This window comes from Microtus oregoni, unplaced genomic scaffold (genome assembly GCF_018167655.1).
Source record: "Microtus oregoni isolate MIOR12 unplaced genomic scaffold, Mior012 000002F_ref0000024, whole genome shotgun sequence".
In the NCBI taxonomy this organism is placed as follows: domain Eukaryota; kingdom Metazoa; phylum Chordata; class Mammalia; order Rodentia; family Cricetidae; genus Microtus; species Microtus oregoni.
Window position 1 is genome coordinate 77,272,322 of NW_024543061.1, and position 24,289 is coordinate 77,296,610.

At 41.4% G+C, this 24,289-nt stretch overlaps 1 protein-coding gene across 1 annotated transcript in view; it reads right to left on the reverse strand.

Annotated features, from left to right (window-relative positions):
• Nucleotides 1-6,728: 6,728 nt before the first annotated feature.
• Nucleotides 6,729-24,289, reverse strand: part of Slc15a5 (solute carrier family 15 member 5) — a 110,434-nt gene continuing 92,873 nt past the window's right edge. Inside the window, exons 8-9 of the mRNA XM_041678731.1 lie at nucleotides 9,827-9,935; nucleotides 6,729-6,873 (exon numbers count right to left, since the gene is read on the reverse strand). Coding sequence (XP_041534665.1) covers nucleotides 6,729-6,873; nucleotides 9,827-9,935 — 254 coding nt within the window. The remainder of the gene's footprint in view (nucleotides 6,874-9,826; nucleotides 9,936-24,289) is intronic.

The following is a 24,289-nucleotide window of genomic DNA, read 5'->3' on the forward strand; positions in this document are numbered from 1 at the left end:
TGATGCCCAAACTTTTGGCATCTCTGGGCCACGCTGGCCAGAGAAGAATGATCTCTGACCACACATCTCTCTAGCCGATACTTACTCAATCCAAAGCCTAAAAATTTACAGCTACAGTTTTCTTAGCAAGGACACAAAAGAATCCTGCTGTATTTCAGGAAGAGATTGAGCTTATTTCTCTTCCTTTTAGTTGAGATGGAGCCCCATGACTGCCCCAAACAGTAGGGATGTTATGTGGCCTTAAGTTAGGGCACAAGCAAAATAGGTTTTCTGTCTGGAGTGTTTCTTGGAATGTTTGTTTGTGGATTTCAGCTCCTAAGCACTCACAAGACTTGAAACTGTGCATGTAGGTAAGCTGTCAGAGTGCCCTAGTTGCAGCCAGTCAAATTAATTTTCTTCCTTCCTTTCTTTCTTTCTTTCTTTCTTCTTATCTATATTTCTGCTATCTATATGTCTATCATCTATTTAATCTAGTCTGTCTAATCTATCATCTATCTATCTATCTATCTATCTATCTATCATCTATCTAATTTTTGCTATCTATATTTCTATTTATCTTCTATCTATTTAATCTATCTAGTCTATCTATATAATCTATATATCATCTATCTATTGTCTGTCTACCTATCATCTGTCTATCTATATTTTATCTGTCTATCTATCTATCTATCTATCTATCTATCTATCTATCTATCTCATTACCTACCATTCTACCATCTATCATGTATCTATCATCTATCTATCCTATCTATCTTCATGTTTCTTCATTACTATCTCAAACCTATATATCTACATAATCATCCTGCCTTCATGGACCACATCTTCTCTATAACCTGAGGTCACATCTACAGCTTGACTCTGCTGCAGTGAAAAGGTTGTTTTTGCCCAGGAAGAAGAGAGACCTTGGGGAACTATCCCCTTTATAAATTCCCTATGGTGAAAATTAACTTAAGATTTAGCATAAATTACAAGAGAAAGCTCGATGAAGTGAATCTCTTGAGTTTGTCTCACCTGCTTTTCTAGCCTATGAACTCACGGCCAGTCATACATCAAGCATCTTTGTTCTTTGTGCTGCATATGGCGATCTGGGCCAGCCGTCTGGGATGTGACTCTGGGTGGAAGAATAATGCTGAAGTTTCTAGCACTCGCTGTCATTGTGGGAAGCAGACTGTTGTTGAAGTGTTATTATTAATGAGAATTACTGCTGGACAGCTTGAACTGGAGGATAATTTATTCTCCGCGAACTTCTAATTGTGGCGAAGCGGTTCATTCACCATGGCTGTTTGTTGCTGCTTCTCAATCACATTTTGCAGCAGTGAAATCAGGAGGAGCCAGACTGTAGGGGGAGCAGAAGTCTGGTTTCTAGAGACAATGTGAATTGGGTCAGGAAGATTTAGTTAATGTAAGAAACACTTGAGAAATGGAGAAAAGCCATCTGGCTTGCTCAGGAGACTGCCATCAATTTATACCAATCAAGGTGCCTACTATATGCAGGACACACTCTCCAAACTAAAATGCCTGCTTCTGAATGGCCACTACCTGCTCTCCCATTTGAAGCCTGTCTTCTCTTCTCTGGCATTTCTGATAGAGATATGCTTCCCTTCTGATAAATTTTGTGTGGTCCCATTCTTTTCTTCATTTTTCTCTGATGGATCCTGCTGGGGAAATACAAACTGCTATGATGACATGTGTGTTTCTTTTGTAATATCTTGGATGGCAAGAGGTGCCCCTTGCCTTAGCCAAATCCCTAGCTCCCACGGACTCCGTTTTTCTCAGCTTTTATCTGTAGCAGAATTATAGAATTGTTGCCTTGTTTTTCACTTAAGTGCCATTAAATGTGTTCCTGACTTGCTGTTACCATGGTAATAGACACTTGTCATAGGCTGTGCACTCATTGCTGTGTTTATTTAAGTTTGGTCACTTGTGGTTTCATAAGCCTAAGAACCGCCTGACTTCCATCCAAGAGATGGAATCAGAGCCAAGAGGTGGATTCCAATGCACCCATGATGAGGGGTAGATGAGGGTTTGGGGGACTGGAGGTTCAGTGATGAAGAGCATACATACTGCTCTTGTGGGGCACTGGAGTTTGGGTCCTCACGCATGTGAGACAGCTCACAACTGCTTGCTGCCTCTCCTGAGACTATCTATAAGCTGGTGGTGACTTTGATTGCTAAAAGAACTGACATACCAAGAAATGGAACAGTTGTATGCTCCAAGCAAGTGGCACAGGAATCTTCACAATTACGGATCAGACTAAGGGAACATCTATTTATTGCAAATTGCTCTTCCTAAAGGCAGTTTAGAACTCATTTGTAATACAAACATCCAGCTAGTTTTGATGGCAGATCTGAAAGAACTGGGAGAACTCATTTTTGAGATCCCTGCTCCCACTATAGTCAGCCAGAAGACTCTTTGAGTGGGGAGCACATGACGATCAGGGGTCCACACGGAGTAGTGGAAGGCTCCGTAGGAGTGCTGACTGTGGAAAATGTTAGCTGCTCTGTCAGGATCCCTATCCGTGTCACGGCATCCCTCTCTTGTTCCCTTTCGATGATGGAGTGCTTCATTCATGTGGGTTGATTCAGTGTTGGTGGTACATCCAGGGTTCTTTGTGAAAGCAGTTATTGCCCTGGGGAACAACGGTGTAACTTTCAAGTCTTCTCTCTGCTAAAATTTATTTTATTTATTCATTTATGTGTGGGTGGTATTTGTACATGCTTGTGTGTGTGTGTTTGTGTGTGTGTACCCGAGAATGCCTATGAGCATGCACACACATGTATATGGAGGACAGATGTTGATGTTAGGAGATTTGCTTGATTGCTCTCCACCTTCATTTTTTGAGATAACGTTGTTCACTGAGGCCGGAGCCCAATGATTCAGCAAGGCTGGATGGCCAGTGGTCCCTAGGAATGAATCTCTGCATCTCTGTCCTCTGCACCAAGTTTATATCCATGTGCTGCAATACCTGCTTTTGACAGGAGTGTTGGGGATCTAAACCCAGGTCCTCAGGCTTAGGTGACAGATACTTTACCGAGTAAACCATCTCCCAAGCTCTGCAACTCCTCATAAGTCACTTACTGTCTTGGTGTTTCAATTTCTCACTTAGAAAATAGGGACATTACCATGTGCCTCCCTCCCAGAATGCTGGTCTTAATCAAATATGTGGCACAGACTTGTAAACCGCAAAGGGTGGCATAGCTATTTTCGTGATTGTTAGTGACTCCCCTAATTCCTTTTCTCTCTACCAGACTGCACTGGGGGCACCTGTATTTTGCCGTCACTCTGCTGCGGGGTTTTATTTGAGGGCTTTACTTAATGGCCTGAGACTGGGAATCATATTCTGGCTTTCCTTGCGGTGGGGATGGTGTATAGCTGTTGCTGGGCCCAACATTGCTGATGATTTTCTCAGACCCAGAGACCCTGGTCGTTCTCAGCAGGCATTCAATTTGTTAATCACAATATTAACGGGAAACATGCGGAATCAGGAGCTGTGATTTGGCGACAGTGTTCCTCTGTTAGCTGACAAAAATACTTTAGAAATTAGCGTGTGTGGTGTGTGCTTGCGGTTGTGTCTGCATACGCCTGTGTGCACACACCATGTACACAGAAGTGAGAAGAGGGTCATGGGTGTTCTGCCTTGTGTCTCCACATATTCCCTTGAGGCAGTCTCTCAGTGGATCTGAAACTCACCCAGTTGGCTAAGCTTGCTGGGATCTGCCTGTCTTTGCTCACTGGTGCTGGGCGTGTGCGTTCATACCACATGATCATGCAGGTTCGTGGGGATCAAACTCAGGTTCTCCCATGGACACAGCAAGCGTTCTTATCTGTTGATCAGTCCCCACAGATCTACAAACTGCTTGTATAAAGCAAGAGAATTCCAGGTTGGCAATGAAGGGCTGGATATTGGAATTCAAGATTGTTGGAATTATTGGAGGGGGTATCACAGATAGGGGAGAGAGCTGAGTAGAGAGATAATAAGGGGGAGAAAATCCATCTGCTTCCAGGTCTCAGGTTTTTGTTTGTTTGCTTGCTTGCTTTTTCCCCTTTAGAAAACAAGGCACTACGCTGGAAATGCTTTCACTGGTAAATTCATACAAAAAGAACACATTTAAAATTTTTTGAGTACAGGCACAAAGTCTGGCTTTCGGCTGCCCCAAATATTACAAGAGAAAAGGGAGGAAAAAGATGTCCTTGTCACTTGCGGACAGAACCAGATGGGGTCAGACCTGTGCGCTCTGTGGGTCAGAGAAAACATTTTCTACTGCCTTCCTTTCAAGTCCCAAATCTTGATCAGAAATCCGGCACTGAGGGAGTTTCTCAGGGAAGACGAGGTTCCTTCAACCTTTGTGACCTGCGTTGAGTGAGTGACGGGGAGACCCTTGGCGGAAGCGGCTGGAGCAGAAGGAACGCTGTGCAGACGCAGGGCTTTGCTGCCATTGAACACATTACGGGAAAAATACAGTACTGAACGCAGCAGGCTTCTGCAAACAAGGCATCCGTTTAAGTTAATTGGTGTTATATAGAAGCTGAAACGCTCCGCTTATTTACAAAGCTCCAGATTTATGTAAAGCAAAACCAATTACACTTAATGCCTAAACTATTCCAGGTGCTCAGCGATAATGTCGCCAGGCTCTAGAGAGGAAACTGCCGTGTGAATGCACCCTGTTCCGAATGGAAGCGCGTGCAGTTACTGCAATTTAGCTAATCACAAGTGTCAACGCCAATGTGAGAGTTTTCAGCTCCTCTGCTGCTTGCTTTGGGTCAATTTTCTAATTTCTGCAGATCTTTCATTGCAAAGGAAGAGGGAGAGCGTGACGAATACCCCTTTCTTCCTGTTACAATGTAGAAATTAGGAGATGAAGGGAAAGTTGGGGAAGGGCCAAGGCCACGCCAGGCCGTTTTCTAAAGCAAGAGCAGGCTATGGCTTTTCATTTACACCAAGACGAGGCATTTGGAGCTTTCTTGATCTTTGGGGTGTTCATTATGAGACCAATGCGCTAGATACTGCACTAACGAGGCTCCTTTGGGGTGTTCATTAAGCCCAAAATTGCAAGCTTGGCATTTAACCTTTCACAGCAAGGAAAGTTGTAAGAGCATTGGGCCCTGCCTCATTGCTTTGCCAGGGATTTATGCAAAACAAAGAATCTGAAAAAGTTGTGGGGAAGAATTGCTGCGTGCACACAGACACGTCCTCCTAACAATTGGGAAGAATTTCTCTGTGCACATGGACGTGTTATCTGAACAAACCAGCAAATAGCAGATAGCTGGAATAGGAAAAACACCTGGTTTTTACAGCAATGCGTACTGAAGCCCAGCCAAGTTGGCTACATCTTTTATTCCACACTTTAAGCATTGGCTGCATCAGAAGGAGGGGGTGCTTAGTTACCATCGTTGGAAATGACCTGGTAAAGGCTCTTGTTCAATCCAGTGTAGTCCAGGAGGGGAAGTGGATGGAGGTCGTTAGTGAGGACTTTCAATGTCTGGGTACCAGAGAGGAAGAACTCAGGTTAGGTTTATCAAGCAGGCATTGTGGGGGCAAGAAAGAGTCACCTGGAACAGGAGACTCAAAACCAAACTGACTGTGATAAACTTGGACAAAGGGACAGGGCATTAATTTTATTCAATAGTAATAATAATAATAAAAGAAGCCTGGCACAGAGGCACCTGGATTGCAGTTCCAGTTTGTTGGCCATTCTTGGCAACATAGTTAAGTTTGAGGCCTGTAGATGGAGCGGCAGGCTGCTTCATGCTCCCCGGGAGGGCTCCCGGCCACCGGCTAGCTTTACCCAAAATAATTACACAGAAACTGTATTCTTTTAAACACTGCCTGGCCCATTATCTGTAGCCTCTTATTGGCTAATTCTCATAACTTGCTTAAGCCATCTCTAATAATCTGTGTAGCACCACGAGGTGGTGACTTACCAGGAAGGATTCTAGCCTATGTCCATCTTGGGCCAGAACTTCATCACGTCGGCCTGAGGCATCTGCCTCATTGCCTTCTTCCCAGCATTCTGTTCTGTCTACTCCACTCACCCATATTCTGACCTATCAGGCCAAGCAGTTTCTTTATTAATTAATCAATGAAAGCAATAGATAGACAGATGACCCTCCTCCATCAGAGGCCAGCCTGGACTGCCTGAGACCTTGTCCCAACCTAACAAGACCAAATGAAACCATACCAAGCTACCTCTATGATAGTAACATTGACTTTAAATTCAGAATTTTTTCATCAATTGAGATATATTTTAGTGGAATAACAAGATCAAATATAGCAGAATTATAATATATATATATATAAAATCTACCTAGACATGTGTTATCTGTGGTTAATAAATAAAAAATAGTGAATGTACAAAAAGAAAAAAATACAAACATAGCATTTCTTAGCTGACATTAAAATTATAAGTAAATATTCCTTGTCACTTTCAATTGCAGAACCATTGTGAAGATTATATAATAATGATTGACATGTTGGCATAGAAAAAAAGAATCATTTTCTGGTCATAAAGTAATCACCAAGACACTGGAATCACTTAATTAGTTTAGTACATCAATACAAAAGCATAATAGTTTATTAGAGGATCATGATTGTTCTGGTAAATAAAGTATGTAGATAGCATCCACGGTGGCTTTCTTTTATGTTGACTTTCCCGATAACATCTATAAAGTGTTCTGCTGAAGAAGGAAATAATGACTAGTGGGCTCACCAGTCGGAGTCAAATCCAGTTTCATAGGGCTGTCTCCCAAAGATCAATACTTGACGATGCTTCCAGCATACTGCCATAAAACTTCAGAGACTTTTCACAGAGAAGAGTTTCTTCATGATTTCTTCCACTGATGCTCTGGGCTTTACAATGATTTAGATTACAATATCTAAAACTGAAAGAAAGTGAACTTTTCTTAGGAGCAGATGGAGAGGACTTGATAAATCACTGGCTTCCCTCCCGGTGCTTCCCCACCTTTTATGATGGCGCTGCGAGGGTCATTATTTAAGAGGTAGTCTTTGTACAAGGACAGGGGAGTTCTATTTAGTACACAGTAAGGATCCCATAAGGACCTTTTGAGAGCGCTCTCTTATTATTGAGACAAGGTGTTGCCATGAAGCCCAAGCTCTCTTGGGACCTGCTTGTAGTCTAGTCTTGTTTGAACTGGGGTAATCCTCTTGCCTTAGCTTCTTAAATGCTGAGATTATAGGGGGAATGCACACCATCATGGCCAGCAGGATGGTGTTCTTTAACAACCACCTGTAAGTCTCTTCTGTACTGCTAGTGAGAGAAACCCTGAAATTTTATTGGCAGTGGATTTCATGGCTGCTTGGACTCTAAGGGCTCATCAAATGTGCTACAGATTGGACTCTACTGATTAGATGTACCATGGATTTGGTGCTGAGACCATTGTCAAAGAAGCAGTCTGTGACCACACTTTAAAAATGTCCACCGTCCACCCCTAACATTAGAGAAACTTTCCTGCCCTGAGTATCTTCTCCAGCCATACTACTCTGGGAAGGAGAGATTGTTGCCATTTTACACACTAGGACACTAAATTTCAAGTGTAAAAAACATCCTTATGGCTTACATAAGACTTGGACAGAACGAGACTTATTTATCAATCAAACCTGCCTTAGTGTGAAGTCCCTGATCTGTGCTTGTGCTAATCTCTGGTGTTGTACATTTTTATCCCTCCCTCTTTCTTTCACCAACCTCAAGCTCTCCTCAATAACCACAGGTATCTGAATGTTTTGGATTGGACACCAGTCTCGTTCCCTTTGTTCTAATGGAGTTTCCTTGATTCTTTAGTGCCTGGAACACTGCTTAACAGGTTGGCTGAGTTCATGTAAGCACGATGAGCTGATAAAGTCAGATTCCCAAGTAAAACCGACTTGGACTTGACCATGCTCATGGTCAACTGGATCATATCTCAGCATAAACATGAGAAGAATAAAGCAGAAGAAAGGGGTGCATAAGGCCAGATGGGGAAGCACTTTAGTGTTGCTAATACTTTTGAGTGTTTACTCAACTTTAAGCACCCTTGCAACACAGTGAGAGGTGAAGAAACCAAGGCATAGCTGGATTAAGGAGTGTGCTAGTGTTTACATTGCTCATACACTGTGGAACTGACCTTGACATCTCTGATTCTGGAGGTTGCTTCTCTGAAGTACAAAGGCAAGTTTCTTTCTTTCTTTCTTTCTTTCTTTCTTCCTTCCTTCCTTCCTTTCTTTTTTTCTTTTGTCCTTCCTTCCCTCCCTCCCTTCTTCCCTTTCTCCTTTCTTTCTTTCATTTGTTTTTGGAGACAGGATATTTCTGTGTAGCACTTCATAATCCAGGTTGACTTTGAACTCAGAAATTTGCCTGTGTCTGCCTTCCAAGCACTGGGATCAAAGGTGTGAGCCACCGCTGCCCATCCAAAGGCAAATTCTTACACAAAGACTACAAAATGGAAACTGGAGAGGTGGTACTGGACCTTACAAGCTGGCAGATGGATTCAGCGTCTGGGGTTGGAGACAGTGGCTGGAGGGAAGGAGCGCATGTCTTCAACTTTTGTTTTCACGACAAAACCTGTTTCCTACAAATCCTTGTTGGAGTTTCCTGTGAGACTCCGATTTTCTAGTTTCCTTCGTGATCTAAGAGCCTGGCATTTAGAGAACTTCCATATTGTGGGAAAGAGGTGGAACCTGTGTGTTTTGGCAATCAAGAAATAATCATACTAAATGGGGCTATCAAATTTAGGTGTGGTGCCCAACCCTCCTTGCAGTGTTTCAGTATCTCCCACAGTGGGCCCTCAGCTCAGGGAGATCAGGGCGGTACAAGACTCTGAGCATCTGTTGACTTTTGACTTTGCAAACTTCTGGTTTGCTGCCCTTATCTGTCACCGGGATGCTGATCCAAAAGACATTTGGTAGAAGAATAAAAGACTGATTTGGGCAAGGAAGAGGTGACAAGTAGGACTCGAACAGGTTAGGCTGCTTGTTCTGTGCACACAGCTAGAATATTTCAGTAAGAGAGAGAGATGAGGCAATCAATGGATAGATGATAGCAGATGATACATATGAGCCTGATTCATGGGGGATCTTTGGCAAGTAGACATTGCATGACTGAAAAGTATTTCCATGATTAGGCAGTATTTTGCATATATGTTAATCATAAGACAAGTGAGATTATGCACAAAGATGACGATATTACACTATTTTGGCAACTTAGGTGAGTCTCTAAAACAGTGGTTCTCAACTTGTGGGTCGACCCCTTGGGGGGTCATATATCAGATATCCTGTATATCAGATATTTATATTATGATTCATAACAGAAGCAGAGTTATAGCTATGAAGTAGCAGTGTTAAATTTTATGGTTGGGGGACCACTACCACATGAGGAGCTGTATTAAGAGGTCACAGCCTTAGGAAGGTTGAGAATCACTGTTGGAATGAATTTCCACCTATTGACCTTGAAAAGGCCACTGCTGATTTAAAGGCTTGACTGGAACCCAAATCTTTAGGGTCATTAAATTATTAGCTATTTGCTGAATGATATTTGTTTTTAGAGGTAATGACTTATGTCTAACTGTAACCTGTAACTCTAAAATAGTAGATCGTGGATAAAGGAAACCACCTTGGTGTCATAGCATGCTTTAGAATGGAATAAAACACGTATTCATTGTGAGAACTGCTGGATAAGGGGAGTCTAAACTGAAAGTTTCGCTCAGAATAATCCATTAAATTTCTGCAGGATGCTAATTTGTCTCGTCATGGCATACGGGATCCCATTGGCTCACTCATGAGTCTCAGACCAATATTTCACGGAGTCAGAAATCGTTCCTCTTCCCACACACTTACCCCCGTGAAGCCCTCCAGAATCCCAGGACATTCAGCAGCGTCAGGGATGCCAGCACGAAGAAGAAGCCTTCTAAATTGCCTTTGTTTAATGTGTTTGGAAACCAATTGCCTGTTTGGAGCAAACGTGTAATCATTATTCAGCTGCAGAGTTGCAAGTTTCTGTGAATATTTTATTATCCTGCGATTCACAGAGAATTGTTCGCCTCAGTAATATAGCCTGCATTAGAAAGCTCGTCTGAAACTTCGTTACCAAAATTCATTTAATTCCAGAAAAATAGAAAAATGATGAGCAGCACACCCCATCATATCAGGCTGAAAAGGTAGCAGCACCTTTCCCAGGGCTGTAGGGTAATCTCGATCATGATATTAATTTGCCTCATCTATGCCTGTCTCCTTCATTCTAGTTTTTCTCAAATCTCTGTGTTTAGCATTGTGCCTAACATATGGAGTAAATACATTTTGAATGACTGAAAGCTCTTTCCTATGATCAGATTGTCTTCTACATGTCTAACGACCAGTCGGATGACACACGGAAATGATGGATATCACACCTTTTAGCAAACAGAGTGAAGCCAGGGTTCTCTTATGGTATGTCGCTGCACATGCTGGGTAGATAGCATTGGTCTCTGATTGATGCGGAGATTTCTTTGGACCCGATGATAATTACTCTAATTTAAAAAAAATGCAACAAAGGCTCTTTGCTTCCTTATATCATCAGACTGAGTATTTATGGAATCACTCAAGGTTCGAGGAAATTAATTTGCTACTAAGTTTTAACTCTTGACTTTGGGCTTTGCTATGATTATTTTCCCTCTTTCTATATCAGAATCAATCTTTATTCAATGTATGCTTTCTGTGTGTATGTGTGTGTGTGTGTGTGTGTGTGTATGTGTGTGTGTGTGTGTGTGTGTGTGTGTGTGTGTATTTCTGTGTGGTAGGAGCAGACACAAGCCTGGAGAATATGTGTAGTGGAAGTCAGGGGATAACTTTGAGTTAAGTCAGGCTTTAGGCTTCTTTAAGCTTTCGATCAAAACAGGATCTTATTGGCCTGGAACTCTGCCATGTAGGCTAGGCTAACCAGAGAGCTTCCAATGTCGAAATACGGTCAGAAGACAGACTCATGGGAAGCATGCCTTGGAGAACTGTGAGAGAGGCTCCAGGGGAAAAAGCAGAGGACCTTTATCTCAGGTGCATTTTGTTCCCTGCATTGCTCTTGGACATGACCTTGCGCCTCCTGTGACAACTAAAAGCCATGTTTATTTTTGTTGAATGTCAGAACACAGCTGTAGAATCCAGTCTGGCCAGTGTACCCTGAATCTGGATATGACCTTCCGCCTTGCTTACCCACATAGAATCTACAGCATGTACCAGGCAATGGTATTTAAACTGGTCTGTCCTGAGAAGGTTCTGAGAAAGGACTGCTTTGATAATATTAAGTATGTGCTGACTGATGTTTATTTCCACGTTTTCCTGATCAGGCTCTTTTGAAGTCAAACAACCTTCCTCGGAGCATTGCTTTCTTTAGTACATTTGTGTCTAAAGGTACTGGAACCGAAGGAAGGTTGCCTCTGAATTATATTGTAGTGGCCCCACCCATTCTCCCAGATTCTCAGATCCCGGGTCTCACAGACACAGATCTGCATAGCCTGACAAGTGCTACCTGAACCAGGGACCTGAACAAAAAGCTTAGCAAGGGCATGAGGGCCCCTGCGGCAGGAGGTAAGAGCACGTACTAGTGTGGTGCTAAAGCAAGGGAAAGCGGCACCGTGTACTGAACTGATACTCCGTTTCTGAAATAAGAGAGGTGCAGCAATGTCCAAAGCCCAGCTGCGAGATGATGGGGTTTAGTAACAGACTATAAGCCCAGGTTTCCTGAAAAGGACACTCTAGATCCCCGACTACGGGATCAGGTCAATGAAAAGACAGTGGAATCCCACAGACAAAGGGAAGGTATTCCAGTGCAATTCTGGGTGACTCCGACATTCGTCAGTGTCACGATACGAACAGTAAATGGGACGAGTCAAAAGATGGCAGATTCTTACATACATGAGCATGAGCTAAATCATGAGACACAAGAAAAAAACTTCTTAGAAGCTAGAAGGAGGCTTTTTCTAGTGTAAGATCAGAATGGACCAAACAAAATCGAAAGTAAAAATGTCAGCCCCGCTAGAGAATGAGCGCCCTTGACCTTCTGTTCCCTTGCTGGGCTTACTTTCTTTGCTTGAGGATTATGATGAGGGTTGGGATGGAGGGGGATGCGGGGTGATGTGCTACCTTTTTGGAAGGGAGCAGCTTTGTTTTCTGGGAGTGAGGACATATGGCATGAATTGCCAGATTCTGGAAAAAAAGACAGAGGAACTTTCTAGATTTAGACAGGGGCCTGACGAGACACATCAAGATTTTGTTGCTCATCTTTTATAGGTGGTCAATAGTTCCCCCCCCCCCCCAGCCAGGGTTCCTCTGTGCTGGTCAATTGTCTTATGGTTGATGGACAGGCAGGAATACTTATCGTTTAGCAACTGGCATATGAGAACGCTAATGCTGTGTGCCAGACTGTCTTCCATCCCTTTAGAAAGAACAGAGATAGTAATGGTTCCATCTGCCTCTGTGCTGATATTGGGCTTGGACCCCGGGCTCTGCCTATGTCTACCTATTACCTCACCATTTCTGGGATTATAGGCTTGTGCCACCACCATGCCTGCCTTTTGTGTGGGTTCTAGAGCCCTGACACACCTCACCTGCAGGACAAGGGCTTCACCACCTGAACCATCACCTCAGCTTCCTCAATGGATTTGGATGTACTACTTACTGTTCAACATACTACATAAAATACAACATACATGTTATAAACATAATACCCAATTTACACCAATGCTCTAAAACCAGAAATATGGTCCAGGATTGTGGAATGTTTAAAAGGAAAATCTATTACTGTAGGAAAAGGTCCGTCTGCAGTTCTGAGTGGCTGGAAAACCTGATAGAGTTTGGCATTATGAAAACAAGAAGGTTTGAGTGCCAGTGTCTGGGTCTCCTTCCATCTTAGGTTCACGGTTTCCAAGGTGTTACTGGGTGTGGGGGGGCAGTCTGGGACCATAGCAACCCGTGTCTGTGCTGAAGGCCTTGACCTTCGGTGCAACACTTTACACCTACTACAGGATGCTTCTGGAGCTAGGAGGGTCTCCCTGGGAAGTACACACTTTCAGGTTGGATTTGGATGAAATGTTCTGCTAGGTTAACAGCCTCACTAAGACAGCTGTGATTGAGTGTGCCACTTCCCATTCAGCGTTTTTTTTTTTTTTTCTCTCTCCTTACTAAAAGAGGATGTCTAACAACAAATGAACAAATGTCTTTGTCCTTTGGTTCTTACAATCCTTTCTGCCCTCTCTCTCACAGTGCTTCCCGTACCTTAGGTGTGCACATGATGTGGTAAATTTATTAACTGGGGGTAGGCTCTCCATAGTCAGTTGAGCTCTGCATTCTGACCAGCTGTAGCTTTCTCTCATGATCTCAGTTTGTTGAAGAACAGACTAATCCAAAAAGCAGGGACATGTACTTGAGAGCTGGGAAGGAGGGGGTAGATACGGGAAGGGTTAGGAAAACAGATGGGAGATGAATATGATTAAGAAACAGTGTATGGAATTATCAAATACTAATAAAATAAATTTTAAAAGATTCACCATCACAAAGAGGTTTGATCACAATAAAAGTATTAGACAAAAAAGCCGCTGCCATTTAACTTCCTAGTGGAACATACTATGGCACAACCGTGGAATCATGGTATGGAATTATTGTGTCTGTTTCTTGAACCCCATAAATAAAGTTGTTGCTGAAATCCCAGCTCATGGGGCGGCGGCAGCAGCAGGCTCCTCAGGAGGCTGAGGCCAGTCTGGGCTGCCGTTCCAGATGCTATCTTCAACGGAAAGCATTGAATTTAGAGCTGTTTTATAGGTTTTACTACCACATCTAATGAATTAATTATTATTATTCAGATTGCGTGTGTATGGGTGTTTTGACCTCACGTACATGTGCATTCAGTAGTGCTTTCAGTATTCTAGAAGGCCAGAAGAAGGTGTTGTATCCCCCGGGACTGGAGTTACAAACAGTCCTGAGCTGCTATGTGGGTGCTAGGAAACAAACCCAGAATCTCTGGAAGAGCAGCCAGTGCTCTTACCCACTGAGCCATCTCTCCAGCTTTTCTTCATCTTATTAATTTGTGTAACCATATAAAGGAAATGCCTGATTCTGTTACTATAGTGACATGATGGATGACATCTTCATCTAGTGTTTGCATGAGTGGTTGCACTGAGTATCTTCCTGTTTGTCTGTGAATGAATATGGTAGCCCCATTTCTCTCTTTTTCTTCCTTCTCTGTGTCTGGCTCTGTCCCTCGGTTCCCCACCTCTTTCTTCTTTCTCCAGGTTTCTGTGTCCGTCTCTCTGTCCTCCCATGCATGTGCAGTAAACAAAGCTGTATTAGACTGGGGGAGTCAGAGAATAAATAGGTCAAGGAAAGGTGAGCTAACACACCACTTATTTTCAGAAAGAACTCAGCTACTCCACTAAGCCTGTTCAAATAGTGCTATTTTCTCTTTCTCTTGAATTAATATCCCAGTCGTATTTCTGTCCTTACCATCTCATTGCAGCACTTCATGTGTCATGTGATTATACCATTTTATCATCGTGTTACTCTGGCTGGGGTAAGAGGTTTGCAAGAAGCATGCGAAGTCTGAGAATTAACATGACATTAATTCTTCCTGGAGCATGAATTTCGATCCATAATAAGTAATTGGAAAGACTATCTTTATATTATAACAAAGTCAAATGAGGGAGAAGAATATAAATTTTGAAATACCTTTAGAGGTAAAACATCATATTTCTAAGAGATATTGCAATTACAGCAAATACCAGCCCTTTGGGAGGCCGTACCAAGTCCCCTGGGCATGACAGCACACTTCCATCTGTCCTTGGGGACATAGAGGGTATGAATAAAAATCACTGTGACTTGGTATATAGGAATGCGGAGGAACCATATGGGAGGACACTGTCCCAAGAGATTAGAGGAAGTAAGTGGAAATATCAAGCTATTCATTAAACATTTTGTAAGTGTGGTTACTTAAAAAATAAAATACCAGGTTTTAATATTACCTATTCTAATTCCTAATTACCTACCTACTTTTATCTATCTATCTATCTATCTATCTATCTATCTATCTATCTATCTGATTCTGGGGATTGAACATAGGACCTTGTACATGCTAAACAGATTCTTTACCAGTAGTCTATCTTCTTAGGCTGTTTTTCCATGTTTTTATTTGTTTATTTTTATTTTCAATTTCTGGTTCTGATAAATTTCTGGGTTTGCCTTGAATTCGCTGTGTGGCCCACACAGTACTTGAACATGCAATCCTCCTGCCTTGCCCTCTGTGGGTCGCTGGTCATGGAGACTTATATCACTAGGCCTTGCTCTGTATTCCTTCTAACTTTGTAAACATCTGACTTTTCAAAATAACTCTGATCTTCACATGAGCCCCACAGGTTTTCAGTCCATTCTGATTTAACATTCTGAATAAAGCTTGCTTTTGTGGGAGACACCACGGTAAACAGAGCCCTTGCCTGGTTTGACAGCTTGGGAAAAAAACGAAGCCTCCGGTTCGACAGAATCTTCATAAAAGCTAAATGTTGCTTATTTGATACTTGGTCTTTCAATAGCAAGAGGCGTATTGGGTGTAGGGAGTCATTCCAAGTCTCTGAGGTCCCCAGTTAGTTCCTTGGGCAGTTGAGAATAGGGAACCTGAAATGACCCTATCCTTGAGCAATACTGACGAATATCTTGCATATCATCATAGAACCTTCATCTGGTGATGGATGGAGATAGAGACAGAGACCCACACTGGAGCACTGGACTGAGCTCCCAAAGTCCCAATGAGGAGCAGAAGGAGGGAGAACATGAGCAAAGAAGTCGGGACCACGAGGGATGCACCCACCCACTGAGACAGTGGAGCTGATCTATTGAGAGCTCACCAAGACCAGCTGGACTGTGACCAAGTCTCTGGGCTTGAGGCAGACTTTTGATGTCAAATCATGTCTCTATTATTGATAATTGTTATTGATCAAATAACTGGATGGTTTAAGCCTCAGTTTCTCCACTTGAGAACAGTGACAGAAATACCTTCCTTTTTATGGCTCTTGTAGGAATCAAAGAGATACTGACTGGAAAAGGTTGGGCACAAAAAAGACCACCATTAACCTCAGGCCATCACCTTCGCTACCCCTTGAGAGAGAGCTCACAGAGCAATCAGATACCCAGGACTTGATCTGGGGCTTGTTTCCTGTCTGTTATTTTGTCATGCTCAGTGTGCCATTTTTTTTTATCATTATCTCAGGCCCGGCTGTAAAATGTTCCATTTAACATTGTCAGTTGACTCAGCGCTTAGTGCTATAACTTGATTTTAGTAGCTTATAAACTTTTATGGTCATAATTCACATTTGGGCCGTTTTTCACCTGACATTTCTAGGGGCCGGTTGAAGTTGGGAGCATCCTTGTAGAAGGAGACAAAGTGAAGACATCAGGTCGAGAAGGAGGCCAAGGAAACTTCTCCAGAACACAGCTCAGGAGAGCAGGAAGTTAGCAGGAGGAAGACTGCCACTGATGGCCCCTTTATTGCATGGTATTTGTAAGCCTGATGTGGGAAGTCTTTCTGTATATTTGTCGCTTTTACTGGTTAAAGAATAAAGCTTCTTTGGCCTATAGAAGGGCAGAATAGAGTAAGGTGGTAATTCCAAGCAGATAGAGGAGGAAAAAAGGCAGAGTTAGGGACATGCTACATAGCCACTGAAGGAGACAAATGCCTGGGAACCTTGCTGAGAAACCATGAACCTCATGGTAAAATACAGAATAATGAAAATTGGTTAATTTAAGATATAAGAGCTAGCTAGCAATATGCTTAAGTGATTTGTCAAACAGTGTTGTAATTAATATAGTTTCTATGTGATTATTTTGGGTCTGGGTGGCCAGGAAACAAATGAGCAGTCTCTGCCTACATAATCCCTCCTAGAGAACCCTAGGTACTCTACTTAGTGATATACCAAGCTAGTTAATGGGGACTGTTGCACTATTGAAGTAAGAGAACATTCAGAATATGTGGCATTGTTCTGCATCTCCTAAGAGGGTTTGCTAACCTCAATTTATATGCTCATTGAAATCAATCTTAAAGAAGCTTTTGGAAGAGGTCACCCCAAGTTGCTTAAGAGAAGTTTTTAAATTGAAGAGGAAAATGCAAATGGCAGTTATTCTGAAATACTGGACTTTATACACACTCATTAAACTGTCTCTGTTTGTCTGAAGTTACCATGACCATCTCAGAGACAAAAGGATTACGGACTCCTGTTGAGAGTTCCACCATTTATTCTATAGACTGAAGTGTGGAGGCCCTGGGTAGGAAAGTGAGGCACCACTCAGAAAGCACCTGTTTCATTCTTACCCGAGCATGCTGATTGCCCCTTCTTGATGCCAAATGCAACTATTACCATTATCACTCAACTTATAACATGAAAAGCTTCTGGATGACTGTCTAGAATAACTTGACTAAAATTCTTCTCCAAACACACTATTCATGCAAGGCCCCTACACAATCTATGAGACTCAATCTCAAGGCAACATGAGGTTCTTGGAATAATTTTCAGCAGAATATAAAGCTTTGAAGCCCATATGAGAAACATATAGGGTGACACACTTTGCACTCCAAATAGCAAGACTTCTCATAAGACAGAAAAATACATTTTTTCCTCTCCAGTTACAGGCTCTGTATCATAAGAACCAAAATGTCATGTTCTCCATTGTCTTTGGGCTTCACAGGGCCCCAAAGTCTGACCTACACATTTTCTGTTTCTTGTTAGACATGTTGTCCAGCTGCAACAAAAGCACAAATGCCCATGTGACAGGCTTATGACTAGAGAAACTGGCTACTTTTTTTTAATACAGCCTCTGCCTAATAGATTTCACTTTCCTGCCAATGACTGAGATGACTCCAAGAGAAAGGGAATACAAATTAGAAAAGAAGGAATCAAAGTATTGTTATTTTCATATGATACGATAGTATACATAAGCAAGCCCCCAAATTCTACTCCTTCAGTTACTAAAAACTTTCAGTACAATGGAACGATACAAGTAGCCTGCCTATACACAAATGACAAATGGGATGAGAAAGAAATCAGAGAAACAAAATCTTTCATAAATAATATTAAATATCTTGAAGTAACTCTAACCAAGCAACTGAAAGACTTGTATGACAGAAACTTCAAGCCTTTGGAGAGAGAAATTGAAGAAGATATCATAATATGGAAAGATCTCTCATGCTCATGGATTTGTAGAATTAACATAGTAAAAAGTGGCCATCTTACCAAAAGCAATCTACAGATTCAACAAAATTCCAATAAAAATCGTAACACAATTCTTTACAGATCTTGAAAGGAAACACTCAATTTCATATGGACAACAAAAACCCCAACATAATTAAAACAATTCTGTTCAATAAAAGAACTTCCAGAGGTATTACTATTTCTTATTTCAAGTTGTACTCAGAACTAAATTAACAAAAACTGCATGGTATTGACATAAAAACAGACATGTTGATCAATGGAACTGAAGACCCAGACATAAATCCACACACTTATGGACACCTGATTTTTGATTTAAAAAAAGCCAGAAATACACAATGAAAAAAGAAATAATCTTCCAAAAATGGTGCTAGTCTAACTGGATGTCGACATGTAAAAGAATGCAAATAGACTATCACTCTGCACAAAACTCAAGTCCAAGTGGATTAAAGACTTCAACATAAATCCAGTTACATCAAATCTGATAGAGGAGAAACTGGAATGCATTGATGTGGGAAACAACTTCCTGAATATAACACTAATAGCACAGGTACTAAGAACAATATTCAGTAAATGAGACCTCATGAAACTGAAAAGCTTCTGTAAGGCAAAGGACACTATCAAAAGGACAAAACAGCAGTCTACAGAATGGGAAAAGATTTTCATCCAACTTATATCCAACAAAAGGGTAATTTCCAAAATATTTAAAGAACTCAAGAAACTAGATGAGAACAAGCCAAATAGCCAAATTAAAAAATTTGGTACAGATCTAAGCAGAGAGTTCTCAACAGAGGAATCTCAAATGGCTAAGAAACAAAGAAAGGAAGTTCATCATCCTTAGCCACCAGGGTAATGCAAATTAATACCTATCAGAATGGCTAAGATCAAAAACACAAGTTACATCTCATGTTTGTGAGGATGTAGAGTGATAGGAGCACTCCTCCATTGCTGGTGGGAGTGCAAACTAGTACAGTCACTATGGAAATCAATATTCCTCAGAAATCAATTTCCTCAGAAATTGGGAATCGATCTACCTTGCAACCCTTGGGCATATACTAAAAGGATGCTCCATCCTACCACAAGGACACTTGTTCAGTCATGTTCATTGCAGCTTTATTTATAATAGCCAGAAACTGTAAACAACCTAGGTACCCCTCAATTGAAGAATGGCTAAAGAAAATGGTACATTTGCATAATGGAGTATTACTCGGTTGTTAAAAATGATGATGTCATAAAATTTGCAGGCAAGTGGAAGAAACTACCTAAGTGAGGTAGCCCAGACCCAGAAAGAAAAACATGGTATGTACTCATTTATAAATGGACATCCGCTGTTGGTGGAGGAAAGTCATATGTCTATTGGTTAATAAAGAAACTGCCTTGGCCCTTTTGATAGGACAACAGCTTAGATAGGCAGAGTAGACAGAACAGAATGCTGGGAGAAAGAAGCCGAGTCAGGCAGTGACCATGATTCTCCCACCCGACACAGATGCAGGTTAGGATCTTCCCTGGTATGCTACCTCATGGTGCTACACACATTATTAAAACTGGGTCAACACAAGATGTGAAAATTAGCCAGTAAGAGGCTATAGATAATGGGCCAGGCAGTGTTCAAAAGAATACAGTTTCTGTGAAATTATTCCAGATGCAGGAGCCAGGCAGCAGGAAGTGCCCCGCCATTCCATACCACACGCTGTTAGGTAAAGGATAATCATATTAGAATTCACATACCCAGAAAGATTAACTAACAAGAAGGGTTCTGTGGGGGATGCATGGATATCCCTCCAAAAGGGAAATTAATAGATTTTGTGTGTGGACTGGGGGTGGGTGGGATGGAAATAGGAAGGGTTGGGTAAGCAATAGGAGGGACAGAGGGAGAGAATATTTTAAAAGATGACTGGAACTGGTGGGGGCATTTAGGGAGTGATGTAGAACCTAATGCAGTGGAAACTATGGAATCTATGAGAGTGGCCCTAGCAAAGTCTCCTAGTAATGGGGGATCTGGGGGTCCAAACTGGCCATCTTCTCTAACCAGTCAAGGCTCCTAGCAGTATTACTGGGACATCAGCCCAGCCACAAAACCTTCTACCTACAATCTGTCCTGCCTGCAAAGGTGCTGGGATAATGGTGGTGCGGAACTTGTGGGAATGGCCATCCCTTTTCTGGACCAACTTGAGGGGGGAGCCCATGCCTGACACTGCCATGATGGCTGGAACCGGAAGCAGAATATCTAAAGATCCAGGATGGAACCAAACCCAAGTTGAAAAAAGTCAATGGAATGACTCTTAATGGTATTTTACTATATCCATAGAGTGGTGCCTCATCCAAGGGTCATCAGAGGGAGTCATCTAGCAACTAATGGGAGCAGATGAAGAGAATCACAGCTAAACACAGGCAAGAGCCAGATAAACCCCACAGGAGAATGGGAGAAAGAACTGTAGGAGCCAGAGGGATAAGGAGCACCATAAGAACTTGTCTCACAGAATCAGCTAAGCAGGGCTCATAGGGGATCACAGAAACTGAAGTGACAAACACTGACTCTGTATGGGTTTGAACTAGGTCCTCTGCATATATGTTATGTTTGTATAGTTTGTTGGGTTGCCCAACAGTGGGATGAGTCTGTGTCTTCTGCCTACACTTCAGGCCTTTTTCCTTCTTCTGGGTTTCCTCATTCAGCCTTGATATGTGGGTTTGTGCCTAGTCTTATTGTAACTCATTATGCTTTGCTTGATTGATATGCCTGGGAGGGCCATTCTCTTATTTATTTATTTTTTTTGAAGGGAAATGGAGATGTATAGAAATGATAAGCTAAAAGGGTAGATTATTGAATTTACTTTAATCTAAAATCAATTATTAATCTTAAATATTTTGTATTGATACAAATTTAATGTTGATTTTGTATGTATGTTTCTATCCTTGTTTAAGGTATTGGGCTTATGAAGCTCATTTAAAAATATAATGTATAATTAAGAAATACAAATTAATGGTCATCTATAAAAGGCAAATTTTTAATCATATTACGTATATTTTCATGGTCATAAACATATATATTTAGATAAATAGATGATTTCAAACACTTCAAAGACCAACAGAATACAGAATTTAATATGCTTAACAACTTAAGACTTTTCAAGATAGTGAGACACATCTACTCCTGTAGCACTGATCTACTTCAGAGAAGATGATAGGCATTGAAGAAACGCTATATGAACTTTGATTTTTATAACAAAATCTAGCCATGTGGGCAAAGAAATTATTCTTGTCTCAATTTCTGACAGTCCAAACTAGGCCAGCAGGACACAAAAAAGGTGACTGCCAAGCTTTGCCAAAACAAGCTAAGATAGTCTTTCAAAATTCCCTGCTTCACAAGAAAGTTTGTCAGATATGTTAGGCCTGTAGGCCAGAGTTAGACATCTCAAAATTACAAAATAATTTTGGGTGACTCTCCAGGTAGCAAGATGTCTCTGTCATTAGGTAACATTTCATCCTTCTGGGGTATCTGATAGAGTTAAAGACTAAATAGTTATAATTATAGCTTTCTTTAGTTATGATAGAAAGCAAAATAAGTATACAACTTTAGACTCACCAACATAAGATAGATAGTAGAGTATTATCTCTAATTTTGTCAGATACAAATAGATTAGATATAATAATTGTTTCTGTTGTACATAATTTTACAATAAATTTATAGTTATAAACCTTCCTTTTTATTAGACATAATTCTGTGGAATAATCCTTCTGTATACTGTGTGAATATGTAACTATGATTGGTTTAATAAAGAAGTTGACTGACCAATAGCTGAGTAGGATAAACTTAGGCAAGAAAGCCAAACTGAGAATGATGGGATACGGAGGGGAGAAGTCAGAGAGAGTCACTGGTAGACATATAGAGAGCAAGACGATGATGCTGTACTGAGAAAAGATACCAAGTCATGTGGCAAAGTATAGAGAAGAAATATGTGTTATGTGTAAGAGCTAGTTAGCAAAAAGCCCGAGCTATTGGTCCATCATTTATAATTAATATAATTATGGTAATTTGGAAAGTAGCTTCCAGTTATTTGGTAACAAGCAGTAGGGGCAGGAAAGCACTGTCCATAGAGAAGAAGCAGATTTGGGGGAGATGGGAGCTGGGGGTCTGGGAGGAGTTGAGGCATGAGAAATTGCTGTCATGATGTAATGTATGAGAGAAGAATAAAAGAAAAAATATTACTTCAAGAAACCAATCATATCCTCCTTCAGAAACCAGGGTTACCTCTTTTTTACTGCTAAGCCTGTACCCATGGGTCTAGCTGGTTCATGCTAGTTCTGAGCACAATCCCCACCCACACATGGTCTTGCAAGGTAAACTGTGTTCTATCTCATGTTGTGAGTGCATGAGACTGAAAAGCTGCTACCATTACCATAGGCACAGTGTCAAGTGCTTGCCTTTAGTCATGGTCTTCTATTTGGGAACAGCGGAACGTCTCTTCCTCATCAATGAGAAAGTGGAATGTAACAGAGTGAGTTGCCATGTCACAGAACAAGGTAACTTTGAGACAGAATATGTTACTTTCTCACATAAATATTGAATTATTGGCACCCCTCCCTTTTCCCTCCCTCTTTTCTTCCTTCCCTCTTTTCTTCCCCCCTCTTTTTTTCCTACCTCCTTTTTTCTCTCCCTCCTTTATTTCTCCTCCCTCCGTTCTTTTTCCTGTGCTGGTTAGTTTCCATCAACTTGATACAAATTAGTCTCCTAACAAGATATGAATTGAGGATTTGTCTCCTGTGGGCTTTGTTCTGAGACATCTTCTTTATCACTAAATGATGTAAAAGATCCCAGCTCACTAGGGGTAGTGCTATCTCTGGGCTACTTGATATGCGTTATATAAGAAAAGTAGCTGAACAAACCACAGCAAATGAGTCCCCATTATTCTTCCATGGTCTTTACCTGACTCCAAGTTCCTGCATTGGCTTCTCCCATTGCTGGAGTGTGACTTGAAAATAAAAACGAACTCTCTCCTCCCACAAGCTGTTTTTGGTCACTGGTAGATATTCCATAATACTATTCATTACTAAGCTGCTGGCTTCTGAGCTACATTGGAACATAGAACAAGAAGCAATGAGATACAGCATATGAAGGGTACAAGACATCCAGGAAGTGTCATACCCTGAAGTATGCATTTTTTGTGGCTCAGATCACCACAACTGTAGGCTACAGCCATCCTTGCTGATGAAGATGGAAGTTGGAAGTTCAAGATCAGCGCACATAAAGATCTCCCTTTAGCACAGCAGGCAGGCTTTTATTTATTTATTTTTCACAGGAGCTAGGGTTTTAATGGAGGTGCTTTAACTGTAGACTCTAGCAAAACTGTTCTTAAATACTCTCATACGGCAAACCATCTGTCTCTGTGAATCTCTGCTTTTGAAGATGAGTAAATAGAACAAAGGAAGCTCAATATGGAAAAGAAACATGACTATAATAAGTATTATGACTGTTGTTTACAAGAGACAGGATGTAAAGGCTTAAAATGAAAATAATACTGTGAATAAAGAGGAAGTCTTTAGATGGAAATAAAAAGAGAAACGCTGATTGGAGGCAAGCATGAATTCAAAGTGAAAGTCATCAAAAAGGACTTGGGGGGACTTTTTGCACTGATAAAGAGTACAATGTGGACTGAAAGACGATTCAGTGGGTAAAGTGCTTAGTATGTAAGCACCTGAATCACAGTCCCCACTGCCTGTGTAAAGCTGGGTGTAGTCACAGACATCACAACTTCTTAATCTGCAGTGAGAGGAGAGGTGCAGACTGAGGAAGCCTCAGAAGCTGAGGTCACATTGCCTTGTGCATATAATGGAGAACATGAGGCTCTGCCTTGACAATGTTTAACAAATATTTTAATGCATTTGGCTCAAATAATAAACCATTTGCAGCATTTTAACAAAAGCAATTGCAAAGCAGACCTAGAAATTTAAGTTACTGTTATCAAATAACCAACAAGTTCAGTCAACTAAACCTACAGCCACAAAACATTGAAAGACAGTGCAGAACATTGCAACTATAAATGTAGGAGTATGGATGTGAATTCCAGAGTGGCACTTTAAAAGTCATATA